The sequence below is a fragment of the Beta vulgaris genome, chromosome 5 (assembly GCF_026745355.1).
Source record: "Beta vulgaris subsp. vulgaris cultivar EL10 chromosome 5, EL10.2, whole genome shotgun sequence".
In the NCBI taxonomy this organism is placed as follows: domain Eukaryota; kingdom Viridiplantae; phylum Streptophyta; class Magnoliopsida; order Caryophyllales; family Amaranthaceae; genus Beta; species Beta vulgaris.
Window position 1 is genome coordinate 57853827 of NC_079206.1, and position 27386 is coordinate 57881212.

The window sequence follows — 27386 nt, forward strand, 5'->3', positions numbered from 1 at the left end:
GCTCAAAGGATTGGCACTCAGCTGGTTCTCGAGACTGTCGTCCGGCATAATCACAAACTTTTCAGTTGGAAGCGCTATTCCACCGGCACTTCATTGTCGGGCGTCGGCATAAAAACAAGCATTTATTTCATGTCAATCAAGCAGCAAGAGCATGAGAGTCTAGCTGATCATATCAAAAGATTGAATGAAGAATCCCTGAAGATCTCCGACCTCCAAGACAGAGTAGCATTCACCGCTTTGACGTTGGGTCTTTGGCCAGGAAAGTTCAGATGGTCCTTGGCTGAGAATGAGGTTAATACATTCACCAAGGCTACGAGTCGGGCCCAGAAGTTCATACAAGCCTCGTACATTTGTAAACTAGTAGCCGAAAATTCTAAGAAAAGAAAGGAAGAATTCCCTTATCGGGAAGCCAACAAGAGCAGCAAGAGCAACCAACAACTCCTCCTGAGAGCTACAAATTAAATCACAAGAACGATCCGCGTTTCAACAAGAACCAACGAGAGATTTGCCTGGATCTAAAACACAAGTCGGTATTGTCCATTCTTCCCCCTATAAGGACTTTGAAGGAAAGAAGGGATCAATGATTATGGTGTGAATACTACTGGAAATGCGGGAATACCACCAAATACTGTCGAGAGTTGAAAAAGACTCTAGATCACTTGTCTGACTAAGGAAAATTGAACAGATACATTAAGCATTCTCGAGAAGAGAAGGGTAAGGAGAAGGAAGAAAAATATGATAGTGATAATACCGATGGGTATGTCGGGGTAATAGCAGGAGGCAATGTCTCAGGGGGCCTAACCAGCCAAGCCCGCAAAACGCACCTCCAAGCCATGAAGCAACATGTTCTGGAAATTGAACCAACAAAGGCAGGGTGTCCCATCCTTGACATTTGGGGAGCCTGACCGGCACATTCACACACCCCATGACGACCCCCTTGTCATAGAGATGAAGATCGCCAACTCACTGATTAAGAGGATTCTAGTCGACAGTGGCTCATCAGCAGATATCATCCCCTTGGATTGCCTATGCAAGCTTAAGTATTATTGAGAAGGATGTAACCTCGACTAGTCAGCCACTGATAGACTTCGGGAGAGGATCTATATACCCCATCGGGTTTGTGAAATTAGCAGTAAGACTTGGGGAAAGAGGAAAGGGAAGAAGCCTACCAGTCGACTTCCTGGTCTTCGATAGCCCGCTGCTTACAATGCCATCATGGGTAGACCTACCATGAACAAGATAAAAGCAACCATTTTGGTGTATCAACAACTCTTGCGGTATAAAATGGACGATGGCTAGGTCGGGAAGATCTACGAGGATCAGCAGACGGCTCGGGAGTGTTATACAAATAGTTTTAAAACAAAATCTTCAGAGGAAGAACACCCGAGAAAGAGGAAAAGGGAATACCCTGTGGACACTCCCAATGGTCTCGGGGTTTACCTATTGGAGAATCCTATGTTATATGAATGACCTTAATTGGTCGAAGAAGACGAAGAGATAATGATAGATGAAGATCTTAGGCGTGGATTGAGGATAGGCACAAGCCTCAACCCTGAGATAAGGGAAAAACTTATCAGCACTTTACGAGAGTACAAAGACGTATTTGCTTACTCCGCCTTTGTCATCAAGGTTAGACCCCAACTTCGTATGTTATAAGTTGAACATCAAGGGTGTAACACCCCCAAATTTCTCTCTTTTGGAAAACTTATTTTAATATAAAACTCCTTGAGAAACTTGAGAGTATTACCGCCACGTGATAACGTTAAAGGCTTTAATACTAACTACTAACTGAACTTTAAACTAATGCAGCGAAAATAAATTAAATAACTTCTCTTTATTAATATAAACTTTATTGTACAACTATATAACAATGGAAATAAATAAAATAAAATAACAACTCCTTGACTAACTATGATTCCTCACTAGTTCCCCAATATGAAGTATGCATCAACCAACCTGTAAAATCTGCTCACCAAAAGGGTCATCACAGGGACAAAGCCATAAAACAAAACAAAACAAAAGCGTGTCAGTAAAAATACTGAGTACATGTATATGCGGAATATTAAACACTTTATTTAATTAAACCTTTGAAATATTTAATTTCAAAAAACCCTTTCTGGATACTTGATAATACTTGTATAAAATAAAGTATATAACCTTGATAAAAATCCTTTTTCCTTGCCTAGGTACCTTGCCTAAAGTGTGCACACCCCCCAAGTTTAGTATTCCTTACTGAGTCTATTACGAGGGGAACTACCTTGTCCACATGACTTATACAAAAAGTACATGGGTAAATAATATAATAGCTACCGTTCTTGCTAATAAATAACAAGCCGTGGCCTCTTTATAAATTGTGATCATAAAAGTCATATAACTACTAAAAATCCTTCGGAAATAATCCTCCTTTAAAAAGAATAATAATTCTTATAAACTTAGCCATATAAAGGCATAAATAAAATAACTTGTTCAAGGGTTAACCTTGAAAAATAATAATAGTTCAAAAACACTCCTTTTTAAATATTTAGACATGAATCTAAATATCAAACTCCTTCTAAAATATTTGAATATAAATTCAAAGATAAAACTTTATAAATATATTAAATGAAAGACATAATTCAAAGTTCATAAATAAAATATATAAACTTTCAAATATGTTCCTATTACACAGATGCAATTCATAACAAAACTCATAAAAACTTATATTTCAATCCAAAAGATTTTCCTAAAAACATAATACTACACTTGCAAAACAATTATTAAAGATCTACAAATACACGCACCTTGAAAATAATAATAACTACTAGGGAGGAAGAGAAAGGTAGGCTAAGAGGGAGAGAGAGTTTAAACTTGAGAAAATAAAAGAATCGGAATAGGAATAGGAAACTAAAAGATAGATTTAGGAAAAAGATAAACTAATCTAGTTAGGATATAACTAATATTTACGCTTATCCAACTAAGATTAGGAAAAGATATAAATTACTTATAGAGGATAAAATAACTAAAAGATAAGTTAAAAGAAAAAGATTACAAAAGTTTGATAAACATGTAAACTCACTGGCGTGAGTCATCAGATTGCCGTCGAATTTTTTATTTTTTCTCCTTTTTTTTTTTTTTTTTTTTAAATCTTTTTCCTTTTTTTTCAAATCTTTTTGGATTTTCTTTAAAATACCTTTAAAAACTTTGTTATCAAAGTACTTGGATTTTAAAACTAGTAAACTTAGGAAAGTTAGGCCCAAAATTCATTTGGGCTAAAATTTATTTTAAATACCCAAAACCTTTCTTATAAAAAACCTTTTTAATAAATAGTAAGCCTTTTTAGTAAATAAAACCTTTGTAAAAACTAAAACTTTTATAAAAATATAAATAATAACTTACTAAAAAATACGGAGTATTACAGACTACCCCCCTTAAAAGAAGTTTCGTCCTCGAAACTTGACGAAACTTGCAGCAAGCAAGTAAAAATATAGCAATTAATTTACATATACCAAAATTTTTCTTTAGTAAAGTAAGTTGACTCCCTTAATAACTCATGAAATAAGTCAAAATTAGGACAAAATAGTGTTTTAAGTTAAAAGCACGAAACTCTATCGCATTCTACCCCCTTAAAAGGAGTTACGCCCCCGTAACTCGCTAAGGCTTAAAACTTGACATAAAATCATTTACCAAATTTGTAATACAAAAACTTCGTAATACAACAATAAAAGAGTAGTTGCTTGAAATGTAGTAATAAAATCACTAGAGGGATAACACTTTCAAAAATAACTTTTAAGCTTTAAAAAATTTAACCTCTATTTCAAAATATTAATAATAGAAATAATTGCCTTCAAAATAGATAAACATAATAAAGAAGGTATTTGAATAAGTACAAAAGGGTATAGTAAATGACAAACTGAAAATTTTGTAAAACTTGAGTACGGAAATTTGCCCAAATTCTTGAAATAATAAAAAATTACAAATACTGATACTACAGACAAGTCTTGTAGAACACTATTTGAGAAAATACTAATATATTATCATAATACTATAATATATTGAGAACAAAAGAACTTTATAAAACCTTTCGCAAGCTTTACTTGAAAATACAATATTCAAACAACTTTTTTCTTTTGTTTGTAAAATACGTTTGTTTTCTCCTCAAAATTTTATCAGCTTCATATAACTCATGAAGGTCTCACACTAAATATCATAAAAAAATTTACCCCTGATCTTACTTTACTACAAATCAAAATCAAATCAATTCAGCATTACTCACAAACAAAACTTGTTAGTATATATACTAACACAATATATACTTGAAAAAAAATAGACTTCCTTACTTAGGTCCTCAAAACTAAAACTCCTTGAAATTCATCTGCAATTTTTTTTCTTAAAGTACCATAATTAATATTCTCTCAAAAATAGACAGTACTCAACTAGAACTTGAGATAGTAAATAAACAATCTTTTCCTGAAAATTCATACAATCTTCATTTCAATAAAATCAACTCCTTCACGTAATATAAACTCAATGCTTAAATCCATAATATAAAAATACGACTATTCTTTCCAAAGTCAATTACCTTGATTGACTAGTTTCTTCCCTTTTCTCCTTTATTAAGCTCCAGATTTCTCCCAAAAGAATATATTTCTTCTATTATTAGAGTCACTTATTTCAATAAGTGATATACTCAATCCTTATAATCGTTCTATCTTTCATATTGCCAAAACAACAATTATTATGAATACTCTATCACTTAAGCAATAGTTTAAGACTACTCTCCCAAAATAATACTCCTCTTGACACTCAATAATCTCCAAAATCAACTTAGAATACATTTAGAGAATTCTAGTATCTTACTTCACCTTTAAGACAAAAATGATCTAGAGGAACCTGCTAAAACTTCAAATATGGTCTTACTTCGTACTTTCTTTGCTTAACTATAACAACGATAACTCCAATTAGAATGTTTGAGATTCAACATAAGGGGAAATTCCTTAATTAAATTCAGCTTCAAATATAGTATCTCATATACCTATAAGGTCCTCGTAATAATCCTTATTTTGTCACCTTTCAAAGGTTATCTTTATATCATTGCTAAGATGGTGTTGACTAAATCCATAAACAAAATATATAACTTATCTAAATCTTAATAATTCCTCCAAGCTGGTATAAACCATTGACCTCCTAATTCTTGTTTCCACAAATAAGCAAATTTTCCTTCCTTACTCATGTCACTAATTTCACAATTCTTAGAACATAATATAATGTATCGCCTTCTTCACTCCTACTAAAACAAATAACTACTAAACTTCTTTCCTTCAAAGGAATAAACTAGAACAATTTTCACCTTTAATGGATCTCAAATAATCAACTTGGCTTACTTTGAACTCATAGGTTCTCCTAACACTTATAAATCAATAAAATAAACATATTGATGCTTTAGACAATGTATATAAATCACTTTGCATGAATTTGATCACATGCATACATGTCATATAAGACATTAAATAACCAAGTTCATCTCATAGAAAATATACTTGTCAAAAAAACAAAATGTCGTAAGAGATAGTAATATCCTAACTTAAAAGTAGTTTTTTAATAACATGTCATGAAAGACACAAATAATAACTCAATTCTTATAATAAACAATATAAACTCTTTCTTTTGCTTATGAAAAATACGAAGATTTTTCATATTAACTTGACAATAAGTCAAACTTTCTTAAAATATATACAAAATAATAATATTACAAATAGAACAATGAACACTAAACAATTTTATAAAAAAAAAAAAATCAATACTTTATAAAAAAATTCAACTTTATAATTCGAATAAATATATATAGATTTATAAGATAAATACGTATTGCATGTTGACATAATAGTCAAAATAAAAATAACATTTGAACTATAATTTGAAATGAATCGAAATTTTTTTTTCAAATTCCTATAAAAAAATGTTTGATATTCTTGAAATATATATATATATATATATATATGTATATGACTAAAAGAGTTGTTTATTTGAGTACTAGGCTTAGTGTATGAATAATTAGTCGATTGAGTTCCCAGGAAAGAGAGGTGCGGCACAAACGGCCAACTTAAGTACCAAGTCTTTCCTTAGCCAGAACTTTCCTCAGAAAAATAAATTCACATACTTATTCCGTTCTTCAAAATATAAATCAGAAAATATTTATACTTGAAAATACAAGTATTTGCTTAAAAAGAAAGAAGTATATTTTTTTTCACATAATATAAAATGAAAAAAAAATGCAAATAGAATGCGAAACTCTAGCTTATATGCCCTTCCTAGATCTACCCAAACTCTCATTGACTGTTTATTTTATTTTCAAAAAGAACCTGGAAAACTGATACCACTTTGTAACACCCCCAAATTTCTTCTTTTGGAAAACTTATTTTAATATAAAACTCCTTGAGAAACTTGAGAGTATTACCGCCACGTGATAACGTTAAAGGCTTTAATACTAACTACTAACTGAACTTTAAACTAATGCAGCGGAAATAACTTAAATAACTTCTCTTTATTAATATAAACTTTATTGTACAACTATATAACAATGGAAATAAATAAAATAAAATAACAACTCCTTGACTAACTATGATTCCTCACTAGTTCCCCAATATGAAGTATGCATCAACCAACCTGTAAAATCTGCTCACCAAAAGGGTCATCACAGGGACAAAGCCATAAAACAAAACAAAACAAAAGCGTGTCAGTAAAAATACTGAGTACATGTATATGCGGAATATTAAACACTTTATTTAATTAAACCTTTGAAATATTTAATTTCAAAAAACCCTTTCTGGATACTTGATAATACTTGTATAAAATAAAGTATATAACCTTGATAAAAATCCTTTTTCCTTGCCTAGGTACCTTGCCTAAAGTGTGCACACCCCCCAAGTTTAGTATTCCTTACCGAGTCTATTACGAGGGGAACTACCTTGTCCACATGACTTATACAAAAAGTACATGGGTAAATAATATAATAGCTACCGTTCTTGCTAATAAATAACAAGCCGTGGCCTCTTTATAAATTGTGATCATAAAAGATCATATAACTACTAAAAATCCTTCGGAAATAATCCTCCTTTAAAAAGAATAATAATTCTTATAAACTTAGCCATATAAAGGCATAAATAAAATAACTTGTTCAAGGGTTAACCTTGAAAAATAATAATAGTTCAAAAACACTCCTTTTTAAATATTTAGACATGAATCTAAATATCAAACTCCTTCTAAAATATTTGAATATAAATTCAAAGATAAAACTTTATAAATATATTAAATGAAAGACATAATTCAAAGTTCATAAATAAAATATATAAACTTTCAAATATGTTCCTATTACACAGATGCAATTCATAACAAAACTCATAAAAACTTATATTTCAATCCAAAAGATTTTCCTAAAAACATAATACTACACTTGCAAAACAATTATTAAAGATCTACAAATACACGCACCTTGAAAATAATAATAACTACTAGGGAGGAAGAGAAAGGTAGGCTAAGAGGGAGAGAGAGTTTAAACTTGAGAAAATAAAAGAATCGGAATAGGAATAGGAAACAAAAGATAGATTTAGGAAAAAGATAAACTAATCTAGTTAGGATATAACTAATATTTACGCTTATCCAACTAAGATTAGGAAAAGATATAAATTACTTATAGAGGATAAAATAACTAAAAGATAAGTTAAAAGAAAAAGATTACAAAAGTTTGATAAACATGTAAACTCACTGGCGTGAGTCATCAGATTGCCGTCGAATTTTTTATTTTTTTAAAATCTTTTTCCTTTTTTTTTCAAATCTTTTTGGATTTTCTTTAAAATACCTTTAAAAACTTTGTTATCAAAGTACTTGGATTTTAAAACTAGTAAACTTAGGAAAGTTAGGCCCAAAATTCATTTGGGCTAAAATTTATTTTAAATACCCAAAACCTTTCTTATAAAAAACCTTTTTAATAAATAGTAAGCCTTTTTAGTAAATAAAACCTTTGTAAAAACTAAAACTTTTATAAAAATATAAATAATAACTTACTAAAAAATACGGAGTATTACAAAGGGGGGGTTCCGACCTATTAAGTAGAAACTCAGGCATCAAGGGCCCGAGAGGAACGCATCAGCAACAAAACTTAAGAAGATGCTAAAGGCGGGCATTATCATCCACATTTAAATTTCTCGTTTTCGATTTTTTTTGCTATCTTGCGGATTATTAGGTCTGTTTTTGGCAATAAATAAAAAAACTGGAAGAGGTAGTTTCTCATATATGCGATATGCCTAGCAGTTTGATGTTCGGTGATGTTTGTTCTTATTATTTGTGATGAAGTTTTGTGAAAATGTCATAAGGTTGACTTTGAATGCATATATCTCTCAATCTATAAATGGTTTTGATGTGATTCAAATTGAAAGTAATAGCTTGAGCAATGGAATATTTTACAAGGTTGATGAGTGTTATGAGCAAAAAGGAGGCTTTTACCTTTCATTATATATGTGCTTCTCTTCAAAACAGCCATTTAATTTTTGCTGACAATTTGATGTAGTTCTGTAGGGGCGAGGTGAAGTCTACAACATTGATGAAAAGAGCTATGATTGCTTTTGCTGAAGTCTCAGGTCTCCATGCCAGTTAGGAGAAGCCCGCTGTATACCTTGGAATGTAAAACAAGACATTGCAAACAGGATTCTACAAGTTACTGGATACCAGAGAGGAGAATTCCCTTTTAGGTATCTAGGAATGCCTATTACAGCTAGAAAACTGTCAAAAGCAGACTGTGACATTATTGTGGATAAAATGCTAAAAATAATTTTATATCTGGAGCTCAAGGCATCTTTCTTATGCTACTAGGGTCACATTGATCAATGCTATACTCATTAGCTTGCATACATTTTGGGCTTAGATTTTCCTTTTGCCCAAGGCTGTTCTCTTAAAAGTTACTAACTTGTGTAGGGCTTTTCTATGGGAAAGTAAAGAATATCTGCACAGACCTCCTCCTATAGCTTGGAGTAAGCTGTGCACCCCTAAGAAGAATGGAGGCTTAGAGATCATGTATTGTTTGACTTGGTATGCAGCTATAATGGGTAAATATGTATGTCAAGTTGTTCAGAAAGAAGATCTCATGTGGATTAATTGGGTTCACACTATCTATATCCAAGATTCTGATTAGTGGATGTATCAACCACCAAAGTCTGCTAGTCGGGGGTGGAAGAATGTATGTAAAGTGAAAGATTTGATGAGAGAAGGTTATGATACTGCCAACAGATGGTTGGATGATGGTAGTAAAAAAATACTCATCAATGAAAGGGTATTATAAATGGTTGAAGGGTCAGTTTGAATCTGTCCAATGACACAAATGGGTTTGGTCACCCTTCAAAATTCCTAAGAACTCACTTATTGCTGGATGGTAGCTTTGGGGAAAGTGAGAACAAGGGAGAGGCTTGTAGCTGCAGGGTTATGCACTAATGTGCAATGCTTGCTGTGCCAATCTAGAACTAATGTCTGCTCACATCTTTTCTTTAGATGTCATTTTAGCAGAATCATTTGTGTATGGAATGGCTGGATATCAGAATCAATGCAGATGAATAGTTGTATATAGCCTGGAAGAAATGGGGAGAAAATATAGGAGCAACAGATGCCAAAAAAGTTGCTACTATGGCCTTGTTGCTATAGTTTATTATGTGTGGCCAATTATTGGCATAATGTAGTACCACATCTTGAAGTAGTGCTGAAGAATATTAAGAGGGATGCTTGCAAAAGAATCAGGAGCAAAGTGGATCATAGATGGGCTGGTCATGAATTGAGTTGGCTTGGAAATTTTGAGAGTAGTTGTATTATTTAATTTGTTTTGTTTTTGTTGTTATGGTTGGGTATTGTAGTTGTTGTTTGTTTGTTTGTTTAGGTTGTACTTGATGTATTAGTGGTTCTTGATTGCTATTTTGGTAATATAATCTCTTACATTTTACCCAAAAAAAAAGAAAGTGATAGCTTGTTCCAAGAGCTTTCCAATTACATGTTATATGCCCAATTTCCCGGAGAAAAGAGAAAGTTATGGGGGTATATGGCTCGGGTGACGCATTTTTTTCACGGGTTATTATATATATTCTAATCCTAGGTTTATGAAACCGTCATTAGAGGGAAATTAGAGTTATACTAGGAGGCTATTGTATGATATATTAGGGTTGCCTTATGTTATAAAAGGAACCTTTTGGTGGTCAATTGTTTGATACACATCTTTAAGCCATTAAGAATTTTAGTACTCCTTGTATATTCTCTTTGTTTCTCTCCATTATAGTGAAGAAGCTCTCGAATTTCTCACTTGTAGACATAAGTCTAATTTGACCGAACCACGTAGATCTTTGTGTGATTCTTGTTTATTTTCTTTATCGTTTTTCTCATTATATTCTTATTATTTTGTTGACTTGTTCCGCATTAATTAAACGTTATACCATCCGTTTCCTAACAAACTGGTATCAAGAGCAAGGTTTTAAGGTCTTAGGTGTCTATATATAGACGAGTTTCATCAAATTATGTCAATGAAATTCGACATTGAGAAATTTGATAGGCAAGTAAATTTTAGCCTATGACAATTGAAGATGAAAGCCATCTTGGTTCAAAGTGGCTGTCACAAGGCTCTTGAAGGTGTATCTAAAAAGTCTTCGGGTATGCCGAATGATAAGTGGGAGGAGGTCGATTTGAAGGCTCTTTCGGCAATTCAATTATGTCTATATAATGAAGTTTTGAGAAAGGTTGCCAAAGAGACGATTGTTGTGAGTTTGTGGTTGAAGTTGGAGTCACTTTACATGATGAAGAGCGTGACCAACCGTCTACTACTCAAATCTAGACTTCATGATCTTAGTTTAGAAGAAGGTAAACCACTTGAGTCTCATCTAGATGTATTCTTCACTATTATTATGGATTTGCAAAACATCGATGTTGAGACCGATGATCATGAGGATATGGCTATTAGGTTGTTGTATTCTTTACTACCTTCGTATAAGCACTTTAGAGATACTTTATTCTATGGTAGAGATGATTTGAGTTTGGTGGATGTTAAGGATGTTTTAACTCAGAGAGATTTAATTGACCAGTAAGTTGGTTAATAAATCTAATAATCCTTCTCAAAACTAATGCTTTGGTTGCTCATGGTGGTAAGAACTTTAGCAAAAGTAAAATCTGTAACTATTGTCACGTGAAGGGTCATGTCAAAGCCAATACCTTGAACTTCTTGAAATAATTAAATGACCCAGACTTTTTTTTTAGAATATAAACCCAACTCTTCCTACTATAATCATCTGTAAACAACACGAAATATGACTTCTCCAATCGACTCCGTTTTCATTGGCCTAGGCCACATAAGTCAGCATGCATCAAATCAAGAAAATTTGAAGCCCTCCAGATTTCCCAAAAGGAAAAGGTTGCCTAAATACATTGCTTTCTATATACACACCCTTCACAAAAAACATGTTCATCAACTTTCGACAACCAAATAACCATCTGATTTTGACTCAAGACTCTTAAACTTTTCACATCCAGACACCCAAAATATAAATGGCATAGCCTAGTTTCACTATCACCTTTAACAACCAATGCACGACTCATATTATGTGAAACATCAAAATGGGAGCATTCTGTTTTGAGCCATGGGGATGATAGCTATTGTGTTTCCACTTTTTTTTTTTATCATTTATATTGCATGAGTTATTCTCAAAAATAACATAATATCCACTACTCATTAACTGACCAACACTTAACAGGTTATATGCTAAACTAGGAACAAATTGCACATTATGAATGAGTTTAGCATCACCTTGCTCAGTTTTGATGTCAAACGGTACCTTCCCCTTCAACTTGTTGAGAATTGATTCAAATTCTTGGCTACTAACTATGATTGTTGATTTCTTGTTAGTTACAAAATTTAATGTTTGTAAGTCATTAGTGCGTGACATTTGAAATTCCTAACTGGGTCAGTTATGTTTTTTCTAGTCTTATAAATATCATGGTTGTACTCCAGTTTCATGATGTGACTATGTGAGTGAATAAGAGAACTTTCCCCAAAAATATTAGTCTCTTGATTTTGGCATAACTTGTGGTATCACTCGCCAATTTAAGGTTCATTGTAAGAAACCAAACAAATAAACCATACATAGTATTGTTCCCCACCTTTTCCATAGTGGAGCAAAAGAGATTAAAGGGAGAATCCATTGAAAAAGCAAAAAGACCACGAGATATACATGTTATGCAAATCTATGACCCAAAACCACAGATGCTAATTGAGGATACTAATTGCATAATTTGAGTTATCAATCACTTACATATCATGGATTGAGCATAATCTTGGCCGATCTTGTGCAAATTTATTCCATTTCGGTTTTTTTTGTGCCACTTGTTCATTATTTAGGCATTGTACACTAAAAATCGTGATTAAATGACACATAGAATTTGATGGCCTTGCATATATAATACATACGTAAATTTTTTCTAGATTTATATAATAGAATAATGGTAATATTATATAGTATGTTCTACAATTAATTGAATAATATTGGTAACTTTGACAGTATGTGCTATAAAGATCAAATTGCTTTCGAAATAGATAACATGATAGTTCAACAAATGAAGTTCTTATATTATTTTTATAGGTGGTTATTAGATATCAATTACATAAAGAGATATAAAGTTGGCAATTCCAACAAATGTATTACAAATTTATGTTTGATGATTTTTGAGTCATATATCAAATCCAATCACCTGCCAAAGTTCCTATCCCTTTGTTGAAAGGAGCGCAAAGCGTCTAGGAAGTGAGCTTCAGTAAACTCAGGTGCTTGAATTGGGATGAAATAATACTCAGCTAGGGCCAGTGGCCATATCAAGTAGTTGCTAAGACGGAGTTCACCACCAGTTCGGATGAGCAGTTCAGGCGTAGGGGTGCCAGCAGTCGAAAGCTCAAGATCGAACGAGGCGGCGTCAATGTCATTAGGCTCAATCAACTCAGCCTTGGCCTTCTCACAAAACCTCCTAGTGGCTTGCAGTATGTCTCTTGTTCCTGCATAACACACTGTTAGCCTCCAGTCCAGCAGCTGCGCGTTTGGTTCCCTACTTGTTGCTTCTTCTACATGTTTGACCACATTTTGTAAGGATTTTGGGAGTTCTTTCCTTTCTCCAATCAATGACACACGTATTTTTTTCCTGTACACAGCATCAAAGATTTAATGATTATTGTAGGTAGCCACACAAAAACCTTGATACATAAACTAACGCACATCAAATATAGTAGTACGCATAATTTGCAACTTGACATGTAACACAAAGGTTGTGGACCTTCTGGAATTCTGGTAGACTAGAACCTCACCTTATATAATTCTCCAAGTTATCCTCTAGAATTCTCTCAAGCTGCCCAAATATTAGATTGTTTGCTTCCTGCAATAAAATTGAAATAGAATTTAAGTTCCCTGAAGATTATGCAATACGTGGTGTAAATATTGCACTCAAAATCTTGTGCTAGCTTCTCACTCCGTTTAATTTTGGTGCAATATGTCACAACTATAGTTAAGTGCAAAAACTTTTCCTATAATATGCAGTCTTCTCAAAAAATTGACGAGACTTATTTTTATTATGGGATTGAAATATTCCTTGAAAATGTAAAAAAAAAACATACAAAAACATATTACCTCTATTTATTTCTGACCTACGTAGTTTGACTGTTACACTTGGGCATGTATAACTTTGACTATTAATATCTTTAATCATGAAAAAGTAGAAATTACATAAGTTGTATTTGGAAAACATGCAGATGTTGAGATGAAACTAACAAGATCAACATAACTATAATTTCTCTTTATGTATGTATAAATCACAAACACGAGAGTCAAAGTTAAATAGTGTTTGTGCACAAATGTGTAAATTAAAAAGATACGAAAGGAGTACTATCAATTTTTTTTAAAAAAATATACTATTCATGATGAGGAAATAGAGAGACTTTGGTGCTATAAAAGAAAATATGTCTAAGTTATTAAGTTGGTCAATATAGATAAAAAGAAGTTCAAATTAGATACTTTCAGATAATCCCTATTTTAAATAATTCCCTTATGGCTTGTATCAGAATTGATCACATAAGTTTAGATTTCATAAAAAAAAATTTATATTAGATCAATTTTTTTTTAAAATCTAATTAGATTTGAAAAAGTAACATAGGTTAGATGATACTACAACAAGAGATTCGAATCAAATCATACCAGAAAAGACAGCTTTGAATTAATTCAATGAGAAAATATAGATACAAATGAACTTGAAAAATAGAATCATATGAGATTAGAAAAGACAACTCTATAAGGGTTCGTTTGGTAGCGCGTAACACGTTTTCTTGGAAGTTATTTTCTTCTATTTTCACTTTTATATTGTTCGATGTGTAACAAAGGAGTGTAAAACCATCTTCCCTTAGAGTAAATTTGCTCTCCCAATGATTGAAAACCGTTTTCCTTTCCAAATAATGAGAAAACTGTTTTCCTTCTTTTTCCTTATCACTCTTGTACACTCCTCTCACTACCTCCTTACTTTCCCTTTCATTTTCCTTTCATGTCATCATTTTTCTTACATGAAATCAAACAATGGAAAACTAATTTTGGAATTGTATTTTTCATTGTAAATTGTTGGATTTTTTGTCCCAAACTAACCTTAACTTTCATGTTTTTGCGAGAAACTACCTTATAAAAAAATTATTGTCCCAAACTATCTTACTTTTATCATTTTGTTGTTGACATCTACCTTATGCCGATTTTGGCGTTGACTTTTGTTTTTTCCGATTTTTTTAATGTCACGTTATATCACTTGACCTTGGTACGTGTCGTTATGCGTACAAATTAAAACCTTATTTTATCCACATTAATATTATCTAAGTTTAGTATAGCGATAAATAAGGGTCGATCCCACGAAGAGGTTTATATATTCCTAAAATCCAAGTTCAACTAATGAAGAGTACTTAACTATTATATGCATGTTATTTACTAATATATACATATTCACATTTTTTTGGGTGTTTACAAGATATTTTTATGAATTTAAAAACTACTAAAGATAAGTCTAACCTATATTTACAAGTGATGACGAGTAATTCCACTTTACGCTCATATTAATTTCACAGATTAATCATTTTCTAACTTTGATTATACTTCAAATTTCATAAATCCAAGATTGATTAGATAGATTAATTGTAGGAATTCAAGTAGCCAAACTCCCCTATACTTCCATACTTTTAATCAACATTGAACTAGGCCGAATATCGATTCTAAACTAATCTAATCACCACAAGTATTTCGCAACTTCCCACGATTAAACTAGAAGCATTATAGAACTAGAAGTATATCATTAATCCCTAGTTAATCTAAACATAACATATCTTTATGTTTAAAGAACAAATCAAAGTTATATTCTAGTTTGAACTTATAACCATCTTTGCAGGTCTAAATTAAACTAGTACCACTTGTTGCTATACAATTTAGACTAGGCTAAATCATATAACTAGCAATAACCTCAACTTTATACTCAATAAGATAGCAAATTAAGCATAAATTTGAAATATGAACATCACAATCAAATATAACTTGAGTATCTAATAATAACAATCTTGAATTCAACTTAAAGTTCCACACCACAATCCAAATATACTTCAAACCTCTTAAAACTCGATTCAATATCACAATTCATTCATAAGTCACTATCACACTCCAAATTTGATTCAAATAACACAATCCAATTTCATAGTAACAAACTAACAAATTCCATAATCTAATTCTCGAAACAAACCACAAATTTCAAAAACACAAACCAATTCAATTCAAATAATACAATCCAAACATACTATGAAATTCAAAAGTATAATCGGGAAATTTCGAAACTAATATGAAAGTACAAGAGAAAGTTTTGGGTTTCGGATTTCGCACCTACGTCTAAGCTTGAATCTCACCCTCCTCGGTTTGTGTGCTAGGACTCCAACCCAAGGTTGTCTTCCCTCGACCTCGCGCACCCCCACACTAGCCTCGAATCTTCACTTTAATTCTCTGTTTTTTTTTTTTCTCTCGAAATATTGTGGAAATTCTTGCATAACATTTTCGTGACCCTCAATGGGGTATTTATACCCAATTTGCCGCCCACAATGAAGAATTTCGAACCAATTGGAGAAGAGAAGTGGGCAACAAGTTTTCGGCCCTAAAACCGCCTCTTTCCTCTTGCGTTTTGCGACGCTGGGTTGTGATTCGTGGCGACTTGTGCAAGTTGTACGCTTTGTTGTGATTGGAGGAAGGAGATGAAGGTTGTGCAATTGGTGGAGATGGGTGGTGAATGGCGGTGAAGGCGTTGAAGAGGATGAAGGAAGGGTGTCGTTCCTTTTGTTCTGTTTTCTTTCTTCTTTTTTTTTTTTCTCCTTTTCTTTTCTTTTCCCCTTTTTTTTCCTCCTTTCTTAAATTCACGTGTTGTTTCTCTTTCTTCATTTTGTTTTCTTTTTCTTGTCTTCTATTTGGGTTTTGAATTTATGTTGGATAAGATTTGCATTTTGGGCTTGACTCTTTCTACATTTTTGGACTAAGATTCATCATGAAATAAAAATATTCTAATTGAGTAATATTAGTAATAAATAAAAACCTAGCATATTATATTTAATAGTATTAAAATTATATAAAATATATATTAAAATAATAATATAAACATACATATCAAGATAAAATCAGGGGGTATAAATATGTTATTTTGTGCACTTATCAGAACTCTTCAAACCCTTTTTTAATTTTCCTCACCTTAATTACCCCATTTACCCTGTGTGCACGCGCTCTCTTTCTCATATCTATGTGACACTTTGTACCACCAATCCACCATTAAATTCCTCTTCTATTTTAACTAAAATTGAAACAATCAGCCTCCTCAAGAACTTTAGCAAAAGTAAAATCTGTAACTATTGTCACGTGAAGGGTCATGCTAAACCCAATACCTTGAACTTCGTGAAATAATTAAATGACTCAGATTTTAATTTCAGAATATAAACCCAACTCATTCTACTATAATTATCTGTAAACATCACGAAATATTGACTTCCCCAATCGACTTCGTTTTCATTGGCCCACATAAGTCAGCATGCACCAAATCAAAAAAATTTGAAGCCCTCCAAGACTTCCCTAAAGGAAAAGGTTGCCTAGATACATTGCTTTCTATATACACACTCTTCTCATAAAACATGTTCACCAACTTTCGACAACCAAATAACCATCAAATTTTGACTCAAGACTTTTAAACTTTTCACTTTCAGATACCCAAATATAAATATCATAGCCTAGTTTCACTATCACCTTTAACAATCAATGCACGACTCACATTATGTTAAACATCAAATAGGAATAGTCTGTTTCGAGCCATGAGGATGATAGCTATTGACTTTCCACTTTTTTTTTTAATCATTTATAGTGCAAGAATCATTCTCAAAAATAACATAATATCCACTACTCATTAACTGACTAACACTTAACAAGTTATATGCTAAACTAGGAACAAATTGCACATTATGAATGAGTTTAGCATCACCTTGCTCAGTTTTGATGGCAAACGATACCTTCCCCTTCAACTTGCTGAGAATTGATTCAAATACTTGGCTACTAACTATGGTTGTTGATTTCTTGTTAGTGACAAAATTTAATGTTTTTAAGTCATTAGTGCATGACATTTCAAATTCCTAACTAGGTTAGTTATGTTTTTTCTAGTCTTATAAATATCATGGTTGTACTCCAGTTTCATGATGTGAGTGAATAAGAAAACTTTCCTCAGAAATATTAGTCTCTTGATTTTGACATAACATGTGGTATCACTCGCCAATTTAAGGTTTATTGGAAGAAACCAAACAAATAAATAAACCACACATAGTATTGTGCCCCACCTTTTCCATAGTGGAGCAAAAGAGATTAAAGGAAGAACCCATTAAAAAAAGCAAAAAGACCACGAGATATACATGTTATGCAAATCTATGACCCAAAACCCCATATGCTAATTGAGAATACTAATTGCATAATTAGAGTTATCAATCACTTACATATCACGAATTGAGCATAATCTTGGTCGATCTTGTGCAAATTTATTCCATTTCGAATTCTTGTGTGCCACTTGTTCATTATTTAGGCCTTGTACACTTAGGCAACAAAAATCGTAGTTTAATGACATATAGGATTTTAATTATGACCTTACATATATGACACATAAGCAAATTATTCTAGATTTATATAGTAGAATGATGATAATATTATATAGTATGTTCTATAATTAATTGAAATAATATTGGTAACTTTGACAGTATGTGCTATAAAGATCAAACTGTTTTCGGAATAGATAACATGATAGTCAAACAAAAGTTCTTATATTATTTTTATAGGTGGTCATTAGACATCAATTACATAAAGAGATATAAAGTTGGCAATTCCAACAAATGTATTACAAATTTATGTTTGATGATTTTGAGTCATATATCAAATCCAATCACCTGCCAAACTTCTTATCCCTTTGTTGAAAGGAGCGCAAAGCGTCAAGGAAGTGAGCTTCAGTAAACTCAGGTGCTTGAATCGGGATGAAATAATAGTCAGCTAGGGCCAATGGCCATATCAAGTAGTCGCTAAGACGGAGTTCACCACCAGTTCGGATGAGCAGTTGAGGCGTAGGGGTGCCAGCAGTCGAAAGCTCAAGATCGAACGAGGCGGCGTCGATGTCATTGGGCTCAATCAACCCAGCCTTGGCCTTCTCACAAAGCCTCCTAGTGGCTTGCAGTATGTCTCTTGTTCCTGCATAGCACACTGCTAGCCTCCAGTCCAGCAGCTGCGCGTTTGGTTTCCTACTTGTTGCTTCTTCTACATGTTTGACCACATTTTGTAAGGATTTTGGGAGTTCTTTCCTTTCTCCGATCAATGACACACGTATTTTTTTCCTGTACACAGCATCAAAGATTTAATGATTATTGTAGGTAGCCACACAATAACCTTGATACAGAAACTAACGCACATCAAATATCGTAGTATGCATAATTTGCAACTTGACATGTAACACAAAGGTTGTGGACCTTCTGGTAGAGTAGAACCTCACCTTATATAATTCTCCAAGTTATCCTCTAGAATTCTCTCAAGCTGCCCAAATATTAGATCGTTTGCTTCCTGCAATAAAATTGAAATAGAATTTAAGTTCCCTGAAGATTATGCAATACGTGGTGTATATACTGCACTCAAAATCCTGTGCTAGCTTCTCACTTCGTTTAATTTTGGTGCAATATGTCACAACTATAATTAAGTGCAAAAACTTTTCCTATAATATGCAGTGTCTTCTCAAAAAATTGACGAGACTTATTTTATTATGGGATTGAAATATTCCTAGAAAATGTAAAAAAAAACATACAAAAACATATTACCTCTATTTATTTCTGACCTACGTAGTTTGACTGTTACACTTGGGGATGTATAACTTTGACCATTAATATTTTTAATCATGAAAAAGTAGAAATTACATAAGTTGTATTTGGAAAACATGCATATGTTGAGATGAAACTAACAAGATCCACATAACTATAATTTCTCTTTATGTATGTATAAATCACAAACACGAGAGTCAAAGTTAAATAGTGTTTGTGCACAAATGTGTAAATTGAAAAGCTACGAAAGGAGTACTATCAAGTTTTTTTAAAAAAAATACTATTCATGATGAGGAAATAGAGAGACTTTGGAGCTATAAAAGAAAATATGTCTAAGTTATTAAGTTGGTCAATATAGATAAAAAGAAGTTCAAATTAGACACTTTCAGATAATCCCTATTTTAAATAATTTCTTTATGGTTTGTATCAGAATTGATCACATAAGTTTAGATTTCATAAAAAAAAAATTTACATTAGATCATTTTTTTAAAAATCTAATTAGATTTGAAAAAGTAACATAGGTTAGATAATGATACTACAACAAGAGATTCAAATCAAATCATACCAGAAAAGACAGCTTTGAATTAATTCAATGAGAAAATATAGATACAAATGAACTTGAAAAATAGAATCAGATGAGATTAGAAAAGACAACTCTATGAGGGTCCGTTCGGTAGTGCGTAACACATTTTCTTGAAAATTATTTTCTTCTATTTTCACTTTTACATTGTTCGATTTGTAATAAAGGAGTGTAAAACCATCTTCCCTTAGAGTAAATTTGCTCTCCCAATGATGGAAAACCGTTTTCCTTTCCAAATGAAGGGAAAACTTTTTTCCTTCCTTTTCCTTATCACTCTTGTACACTCCTCTCATTACCTCCTTACTTTCCATTTCATTTTCCTTTCATATCATCATTTTTCTTATATGAAACCAAACAATGGAAAACTAATTTTGGAATTGTATTTTTTTATTGTAAATTGTTGGATTTTTTGTCCCCAAACTACCTTTAACTTTCATATTTTTGCGAGAAACTACCTTACAAAAAAATTATTGTCCCAAACTATATTACTTTTATCATTTTGTTGTTGACAGCTACCTTATGCCGATTTTGGCGTTGACTTTTGTTTTTTTCGATTTTTTAATGTCACGTTATCACTTGACCTCTTCAAACCTTTTTTTTTATTTTCCCCACCCTAATTACCCCATTTTCCCTGTGTGCGTGCGCTCTTTCTCATATCTATGTGACACTTTGTACCACCAATCCACCATCAAATTCCACTTCTATTTTAACTAAAATTGAAACAATCACCCTCCTCAATTTCCACAAGGGTAATTTTGTTTTTCCCATAATATTGAATTGAAAAAACAAAATTTAACGTTGCAAACGGGCATAAGGTAGCTGTCAACAACAAAACTGTAAAGTAAGGTAGTTTAGGACAACAAATTTTTTTATAAGGTAGGTAGTTTTTCGCAAAAACTTGAAAGTTAAAGATAGTTTGGGACAAAAAAAATTCCTAAATTATTTTCCATAAAAATCATTTTACACTGAAAATATTTTACGCCTAACCAAACGACGGAGCCTAAGTCTATGCCTATTTGAAAAAGTTATTTAGCATATCATGATCATGATTATTTTATATTTTTCTAATACCTTAATAATAAATTAGATTGTATATTAACACTACTCTAATAAAAAATTTGCATCGAAATTTGGCTAATTATATAAAACTAATTAAATATACTTATCTACAATTATTTCAAATCACACAAGTTTCCATCCGATTGGACGGGTTTTGACAGTCGAACTAAGAGTAGATTGTGATATGTTTGACAACAACAAATTCAGATCAAACTAGAGTAGATTAGATTCGATTGGATTAAAAAATTTCAAACAAGATTAGAGAAACTGAGGTCATGTAAAATATAAAATACGTTAAGATCAAATTAGATTAAAATAAAAGTCGCGATCAAATTTCTTGCATCAGTTAAATAAGGTGAAGTAAACAAAAAAAAACAACGATTTGACCATGTGGAATATCCCTTAAGATAATGATTTTCAATAAAAATAAATTTAAAATTTGTAAAAATAAGTTTAATTCAATAAACATAAATTCAATTCATTAAAAATAATACGTAGAAGAAAAACAAATAGAGAATCATTAAAAACAAGTTTAACCTAATAACAAAAAGCTCAGTTCACTTAAAAAATAAATTTAGATTAGTAAAAATCAGGTAAATGGCACGAGAGGAGAGAGAAGTACGTACTTTGCCTCGTTGCAAGTTGTCGTATGAATATATGAAGGTGGTGGCAGCACTAACTCCCCATTTGAGGCAAAGATCAGCAAAAAGGTGATTAATATGAAAGAAGGGCATATAATCAAGAGGTTTTCCCTGCTCCTTAAGCCACCTCCTGTTTCCATCTAATATTATTGCAATATGTTTTGGAATCAAATCTTTTCGTAGACCCTCCTTTGAGAACTCCTCATCAGTACTTTTGCGCAACATAGACGTCGACAACGACGCCCTCTCGCAGCCAGTACTGCTAGTGCTAGAGTGGCTGTCTTCGTTGCCGACTCCAGTACTTAGTGTCGAAATGCTGCTCGACATTTTGATCAGGTTAGGATTATTGTATCGGAGAACAGCTGAACTTTTGGGGTGTGCTTTGGTAATAGATGAAAAGGGAAAGGAAAAATTAGGACGACCCACCAAACTCATCATTTTAATCATTGTGTTTTGCTGTGTTGATGGGGAAAGTAGTTGATTTGTGGTTTGTTGCCTAGGACTTAGGAGAGTAGGAGTGTATTGCTATTACTTGCTTCTAAGTGAAAGAGTAGGGTATGCTAAATAGTTGTATTTATAGGGAACTACATACCTAATTTTTTTTTTTAAAATATTAGGAAAAATAGTTCGTCTGAATAACAACTTATGCAGGCTACTAGCTTGTAGGGCACCTGGTACAAGCTAAGGCTAAACATTTAAGAAATAAATCCCCCAGCATATCGTTAGGATGAAAATTCGAATCCCGAACAATGCCTTGAAATTCAAGGTGGTACTCCACTGAGCTACCACCTCTTTCTCTGAAAAACTACGTACCTATCAATGCAACATTTTCTGTCCCACTATTTGTCTACTACGCGCTGATGTTGATGTTATCTATATCTATACAAATATATTAAAAGGCGGTATCGAACATGTTACCTTTGAAATGAAAAGTAAGAGCTTAACCATCAATACACTATGACTTTGTTTTCTAATGTTTTAATTCAAATATGATGAAGTCTTGTAATAATTATAATTAACTAAAAAGATTTAAACAAGTATATACATCTCTAACACTCTTATTACGTAACTTACAAGAGAATATTGATAACATATTCTCTTACCACAATTTCTTTTGAGGTCTTGTTTTCAAACTCAAACCTTTCAATTTTTTTGACTTATCACGTCGTGACGTGAATTTTTCAATTTCTTAATGGACAAAAATACGAAAAGTAGCAAAATAAATTAAGAAATATAAAAAAATAACATATTTGTATATCGTAACTAACCCGAGAGGCATTGTTCGGAAAAAAAACTAGTTGAAAAGCTAAAAGGTGGGCACTTGGCAGTGATATATGATATCATGGCCCCTCCCTTTTATTTTAATTTCGCCGTTTCACTTTGATTTATTCATTGTTATTAATATACTTACATAATTCACAAATGTTAATTAAACTTTAAAATATGAAGTAAATATAGGTTGAAATACAAATAAGCTCCTTTAAATAAGTCCATAATCCAATCCATTTGTTTTTGGAAATTAATCCGCTCTGATTGGATTAGAGTGAACTTTGGAGTTTGAACAATTGATACATTCTCTATAATTTGAAATCTTAAAGTATTACATATTTTATGTCTTTCGAGATCTTGAATAATATATATTTTTGACTATCAATTTTTTTTAGTGAAAGTATTGGGTCAGACCGTCTGATCCAATACTTTCCGTCGGACGACCTTACAAACCTCTTAAATTTAGCAGCTCCGATCAAATGCCGTCGTTTTGGAGACGCTTCTGCACCATCATAACCATCGTCATCATCATCATCACCACTATGATTCTAATGGGAACCCATCAATTTGTTTATCTTCAGTTTCCTGAGCTTAGCAACGCTCATGGCTTTGCTGTTCTCTCAAATCCAATACTCGCTGGCGCCTTTTTATCTGTTTCTCTTTCACCTCCAATGCTTCGAAACGATCAATGATTTCTTTATTCTTCAGTTCCATCTCTCTGTAATTCTCATCTATTTGCCTCTCTTTCAATTTAAAAGCAAGAAAAGAAACAAGAAAGAAGCAAGAGATGGGGTGTGGAAGGTAGCGTGAAGAAAAGCATAGAGACAACTCATTCTCAATACCCACACGAGATTCATGTTGTTTTTTTTTTTTTTTCATTTGGTCTTCTGTTGACTTTCAGTTGGTGTGTTAAATCTTTCAGCTTGTGTTGTTTTTCTTTCATTTGGTCTTCTGTTGACTTTCAGTTGGTGTGTTAAATCTTTCATCTTGTGTTGTTTTTCTTTCATTTGGTCTTCTGTTGACTTTCAGTTAGACCTAAGTTACTTTCATTTAGAGGTAACTTACTTTCATTTAGACCTAAGTTACTTTCAGTTAGACCTAAGTTACTTTCATTTAGACCTAAGTTACTTTCATTTAGAGGTAACTTACTTTCATTTAGAGTAACTGAAAAAATGAAAACTAACTGAAAACAAATTAAGACTAACTGAAAAAAAATTAAGACTAACTGAAAAAAAATTGAAACCAACTGAATTTTTTTTTTAAACCAACTGAAAAAAAATTGAAACCACCTAAAAGTCGTCCGACCAAAGATTATGGTCGGACTAGTCCGACACAATACGTTCTCTTTTTTTTATGGTTACACTTTTACTTTTTATAATTTTAACAATATTGTTTATTATTTTACCCCCGAAATACCCCAGTTATGTCACTTTCAATTTATTTTTAACTAGTCTTATATGCACGCGGTGCGTGCGTTAATTTCAAAATTTGTTATTTTATTATAGATTTTTTTGGCCAAATGCAGCTCTTCAAAGTAACCAATTTGGAAATTGCAGCCCTTTAATTTGATTGCAATCTCTTTAAATTACAGCCTCAAATAAACCACACACTTTTAAGTTGCAGCCTAAACCCAACTTATCTTCACGCATTTTGGGCTGCAACTTAAAAGTGTTTGCTTTATTTGAGGCTGTAATTGAAGATATTGAAATAAAAGGGCTGCAATTAACAAAATGACCACTTTAAAGGGATGCATTTGGCAAAAATTATTATATATACTCCATTCATACTATAACTATGATTACGCTTAAAATGTCAAAGACTAATAGTTAGATGGATTTAGATATATTAATTTTCCAATATAAAAAACTAATAAAGATTGTGAGTGATTTTTAATATTAATTTTTTTGTGATTGAATTAAAGAGTATCAAAAGTAGTGAATTTTCAGACTTTTCACTATCTAATTTAATTTCCCTTACTCTAACCCACACAATATTACTTCTCTCTTTCTTACTTAAATATCATAATTGTAAGTAACTAGAAAAACAGAGGTAGTAAAAGAAAATATTATGAGACTATATTTTAAAGGATTTTTTTCTAACCTATGCCACAAGAGGTGGAACTGGGCTTGGCTCTTTATTCATTCCTTGGACCAAGATTTATCATTAAACAAAAATCTTATAATTAAGTAATATTAGTAATAAATAAAAAATATAACATATTATATCTAATAATATTAAAAGTATATAAAATGCATTAAAATAATAATATAAACATACTTGTAATAATAAAATAAAAGGAAATAAATATATGAAATCATGAACTTATCAAGAGGTATAGGTAAAAAATTTCAAGATTTCATTAAAAAAATTAATACAACAAGATTTTATTTGCAGACAATAACATAAGAAGATACTTAGTGAAAATCATGTAAGTTTTTTTTACTTTGATTGAATTTCAAAATGTAAACTTCTTCTATAATGATATCTTATATAGAATTTTTTATGCTCTAAACTTTTTTTTTTCCTAAGCAAGAGAGTATATTAATATTAAAGCCAATTACAACCAAGCACAACCAATAGCGAGACGAACCAACTAGGTTGGACCCCCACATTATAGGAAGGCCAAAACAAGCCAAACTAGGCCACTAACTACAATTCACCATATTACGATTTTTCAAACCATTGCAAATCTGTCCTAGTTATCTTTTTTGGCATTACAGAATGGATTCTAGCTTTAATGAGACTTTTAAGTTGTTGAACAACTTTGGTGATTCTTGGAACTGTTTGGTGCCAATAGGCTTCATTTCTCCCCTGCCATACTTCATACACTAATGCAGCTACACTAGCTAACGTTACTTGCTTCTGGAACTTGGAGCTAGTGTCTCCCACACACTTTTAATTCTTCGAATGAGCTGTTGCAAATCTTCTGTAACAAACCTGATATTCAGCCATGTCTTAATCAATTGCAAGCAAGCTTTGCTAAAATGACACTGAAAGAATAAGTGAGAGTGATCTTCAGTATCACTATCACAGATGAGGCATCTATCTGTGTTACTGATTCCAATTTGAGCTAACTTAGCTCTGGTCTTAAGCTTATCCTGAATAGCTAACCATAATATGACTCGATGCTTAGGAACATTTAGCCTGTTTCACACCACTCTATCCCAAGCTACCACTAGTTGGTCCCCCATCAGCTTGTCATATACCGCCTTGATAGAATATATGCTCATATCAGTAAATTCTCTCTGTGAATACACCTGTTTGATCTGCTCCTTTACTCCACATATTCTCCTCCAGTACCAACTAGCAGTGGATTTAGGAGAATAGGTCCACCAATCAGTGCCTCTCAGATATACAGAACTCATCCATTTTATCCACACACTATCTTCTTTTGTTGTTACAACCTACACATATTTCCCCAGGCTAGCAACACTCCATAGATACACATTTCTGAACCCCAGACCTCCTGCAGACTTTTGTGTACACACTTGATCCCAAGCTACAGCACCTGCTTTAGAGCCAAAATACTGGCCACTCCATAGGAATACTCTACAAATCTTGTTGATGTCTTTAAGAACTGCCTTGGGTAATATAAACACTTGAGACCAGTACATGTGCAAACTCAACAAGATTGAGTTTATAAGTTGTACCCTAGCTGTGTAGGATAGATGGCTTGAACTCCACACTCTGATCCTAGGTGTAATCTTCTCAGTTAGCATCTCACATTGTGCATTCGTTATCTTCTTAGCACATATAGGTACTCCCAAGTATCTGAAGGGGAGGCTTTGTTGTGTGAAACAAGAAGCCTCTTTGATTCTCTGAACATCAGTTGAGGACATCCCACAGTAATGTTACTTTAAAACCACACATATACAGAAATGAATCGCATAAGATTATCCCATGTAATAAGAAATTCAAAAAGATTGTGCATATAAATGGAAAAAAAATCAATTACAAGAATGCATAAAAATTTCGGGGAAATAATCTCAAGTTGATTCACTTCTATTTTTGCAAAAAATCTAACAATATATTATAATATAATATCATTTCGTATATATTAGCAAGTTTTTTTTTTTTTTTTTTTTTTTTTTTTTTTTTTTTTTTTTGCTAAAAAGTAGTTCCTTAATCATGATCCTTTGTTGTGAGATTGTACCTTATACTTCATCCTTTTCTAAACTAGCTTTTAATGCACGCGATGCGTGTGGCGACATTTCTCCCAAACCAAACCACCACTCCCTCAATAATTACTATACCCATATTTTTGAATTTTATGCAATATTTTTTTTCTCTCTATTCAATTGAACATCATCTTCATCAATTTCCCCCAATTCAAACCACCCACTCGATTTTTCTCTCTCTATTTAATTGAGACCATCGATTATTTGCTGAGGATTATCTTAAGCAAGCTGCAGAGTTGGCT

General features: G+C 32.3%; 2 protein-coding genes across 3 annotated transcripts; both read right to left on the reverse strand.

Annotated features, from left to right (window-relative positions):
* Positions 1-12601: 12601 nt before the first annotated feature.
* LOC104908323 (cis-prenyltransferase 4, chloroplastic-like) lies at positions 12602-16826 on the reverse strand. The gene is made up of 3 exons (XM_057394795.1): positions 16782-16826; positions 13346-13413; positions 12602-13182 (listed from the first exon to the last, which is right to left on the reverse strand). Exons 1-3 carry the CDS (start codon positions 16824-16826, stop codon positions 12741-12743), a joined length of 555 nt encoding a protein of 184 aa, XP_057250778.1. The 3' UTR covers positions 12602-12740.
* Positions 16827-18365: 1539 nt separating this feature from the next.
* Positions 18366-22222, reverse strand: LOC104885360 (uncharacterized). Of its 2 annotated transcripts, none has more exons than XM_048644259.2 (3): positions 21683-22222; positions 19099-19166; positions 18366-18943 (listed from the first exon to the last, which is right to left on the reverse strand). In XM_048644259.2, the coding sequence occupies exons 1-3, from the start codon at positions 22142-22144 to the stop codon at positions 18502-18504; spliced, it is 972 nt and encodes a 323-aa protein (XP_048500216.1). In that variant the 5' UTR covers positions 22145-22222; the 3' UTR covers positions 18366-18501. The 2 variants fall into 2 exon arrangements, 1 of the variants encoding a protein (XP_048500216.1); XR_007274145.2 differs by lacking the exon at positions 21683-22222 and adding an exon at positions 19418-19806 and having other exon boundaries at positions 18805-18995.
* Positions 22223-27386: the final 5164 nt, after the last annotated feature.

Bases quoted from the DNA above. Each gene is read 5' to 3' on its own strand.
- LOC104885360 (XM_048644259.2), bottom strand. From the start codon at position 22,144: ATGATTAAAATGATGAGTTTGGTGGGTCGTCCTAATTTTTCCTTTCCC. The intron at 19,167-21,682 runs GTACGTACTTCT...ATTTTATTGCAG, and splicing joins ACAACTTGCAACGAGGCAAA to GAAGCAAACGATCTAATATT. The intron at 18,944-19,098 runs GTGAGGTTCTAC...TGCTGTGTACAG, and splicing joins AACTTGGAGAATTATATAAG to GAAAAAAATACGTGTGTCAT.
- LOC104908323 (XM_057394795.1), bottom strand. From the start codon at position 16,826: ATGAGAAAGAGAGCGCGTGCACACAGGGTAAATGGGGTAATTAAG. The intron at 13,414-16,781 runs GTGAGGAAAATT...ATTTTATTGCAG, and splicing joins GGGTAAATGGGGTAATTAAG to GAAGCAAACAATCTAATATT. The intron at 13,183-13,345 runs GTGAGGTTCTAG...TGCTGTGTACAG, and splicing joins AACTTGGAGAATTATATAAG to GAAAAAAATACGTGTGTCAT.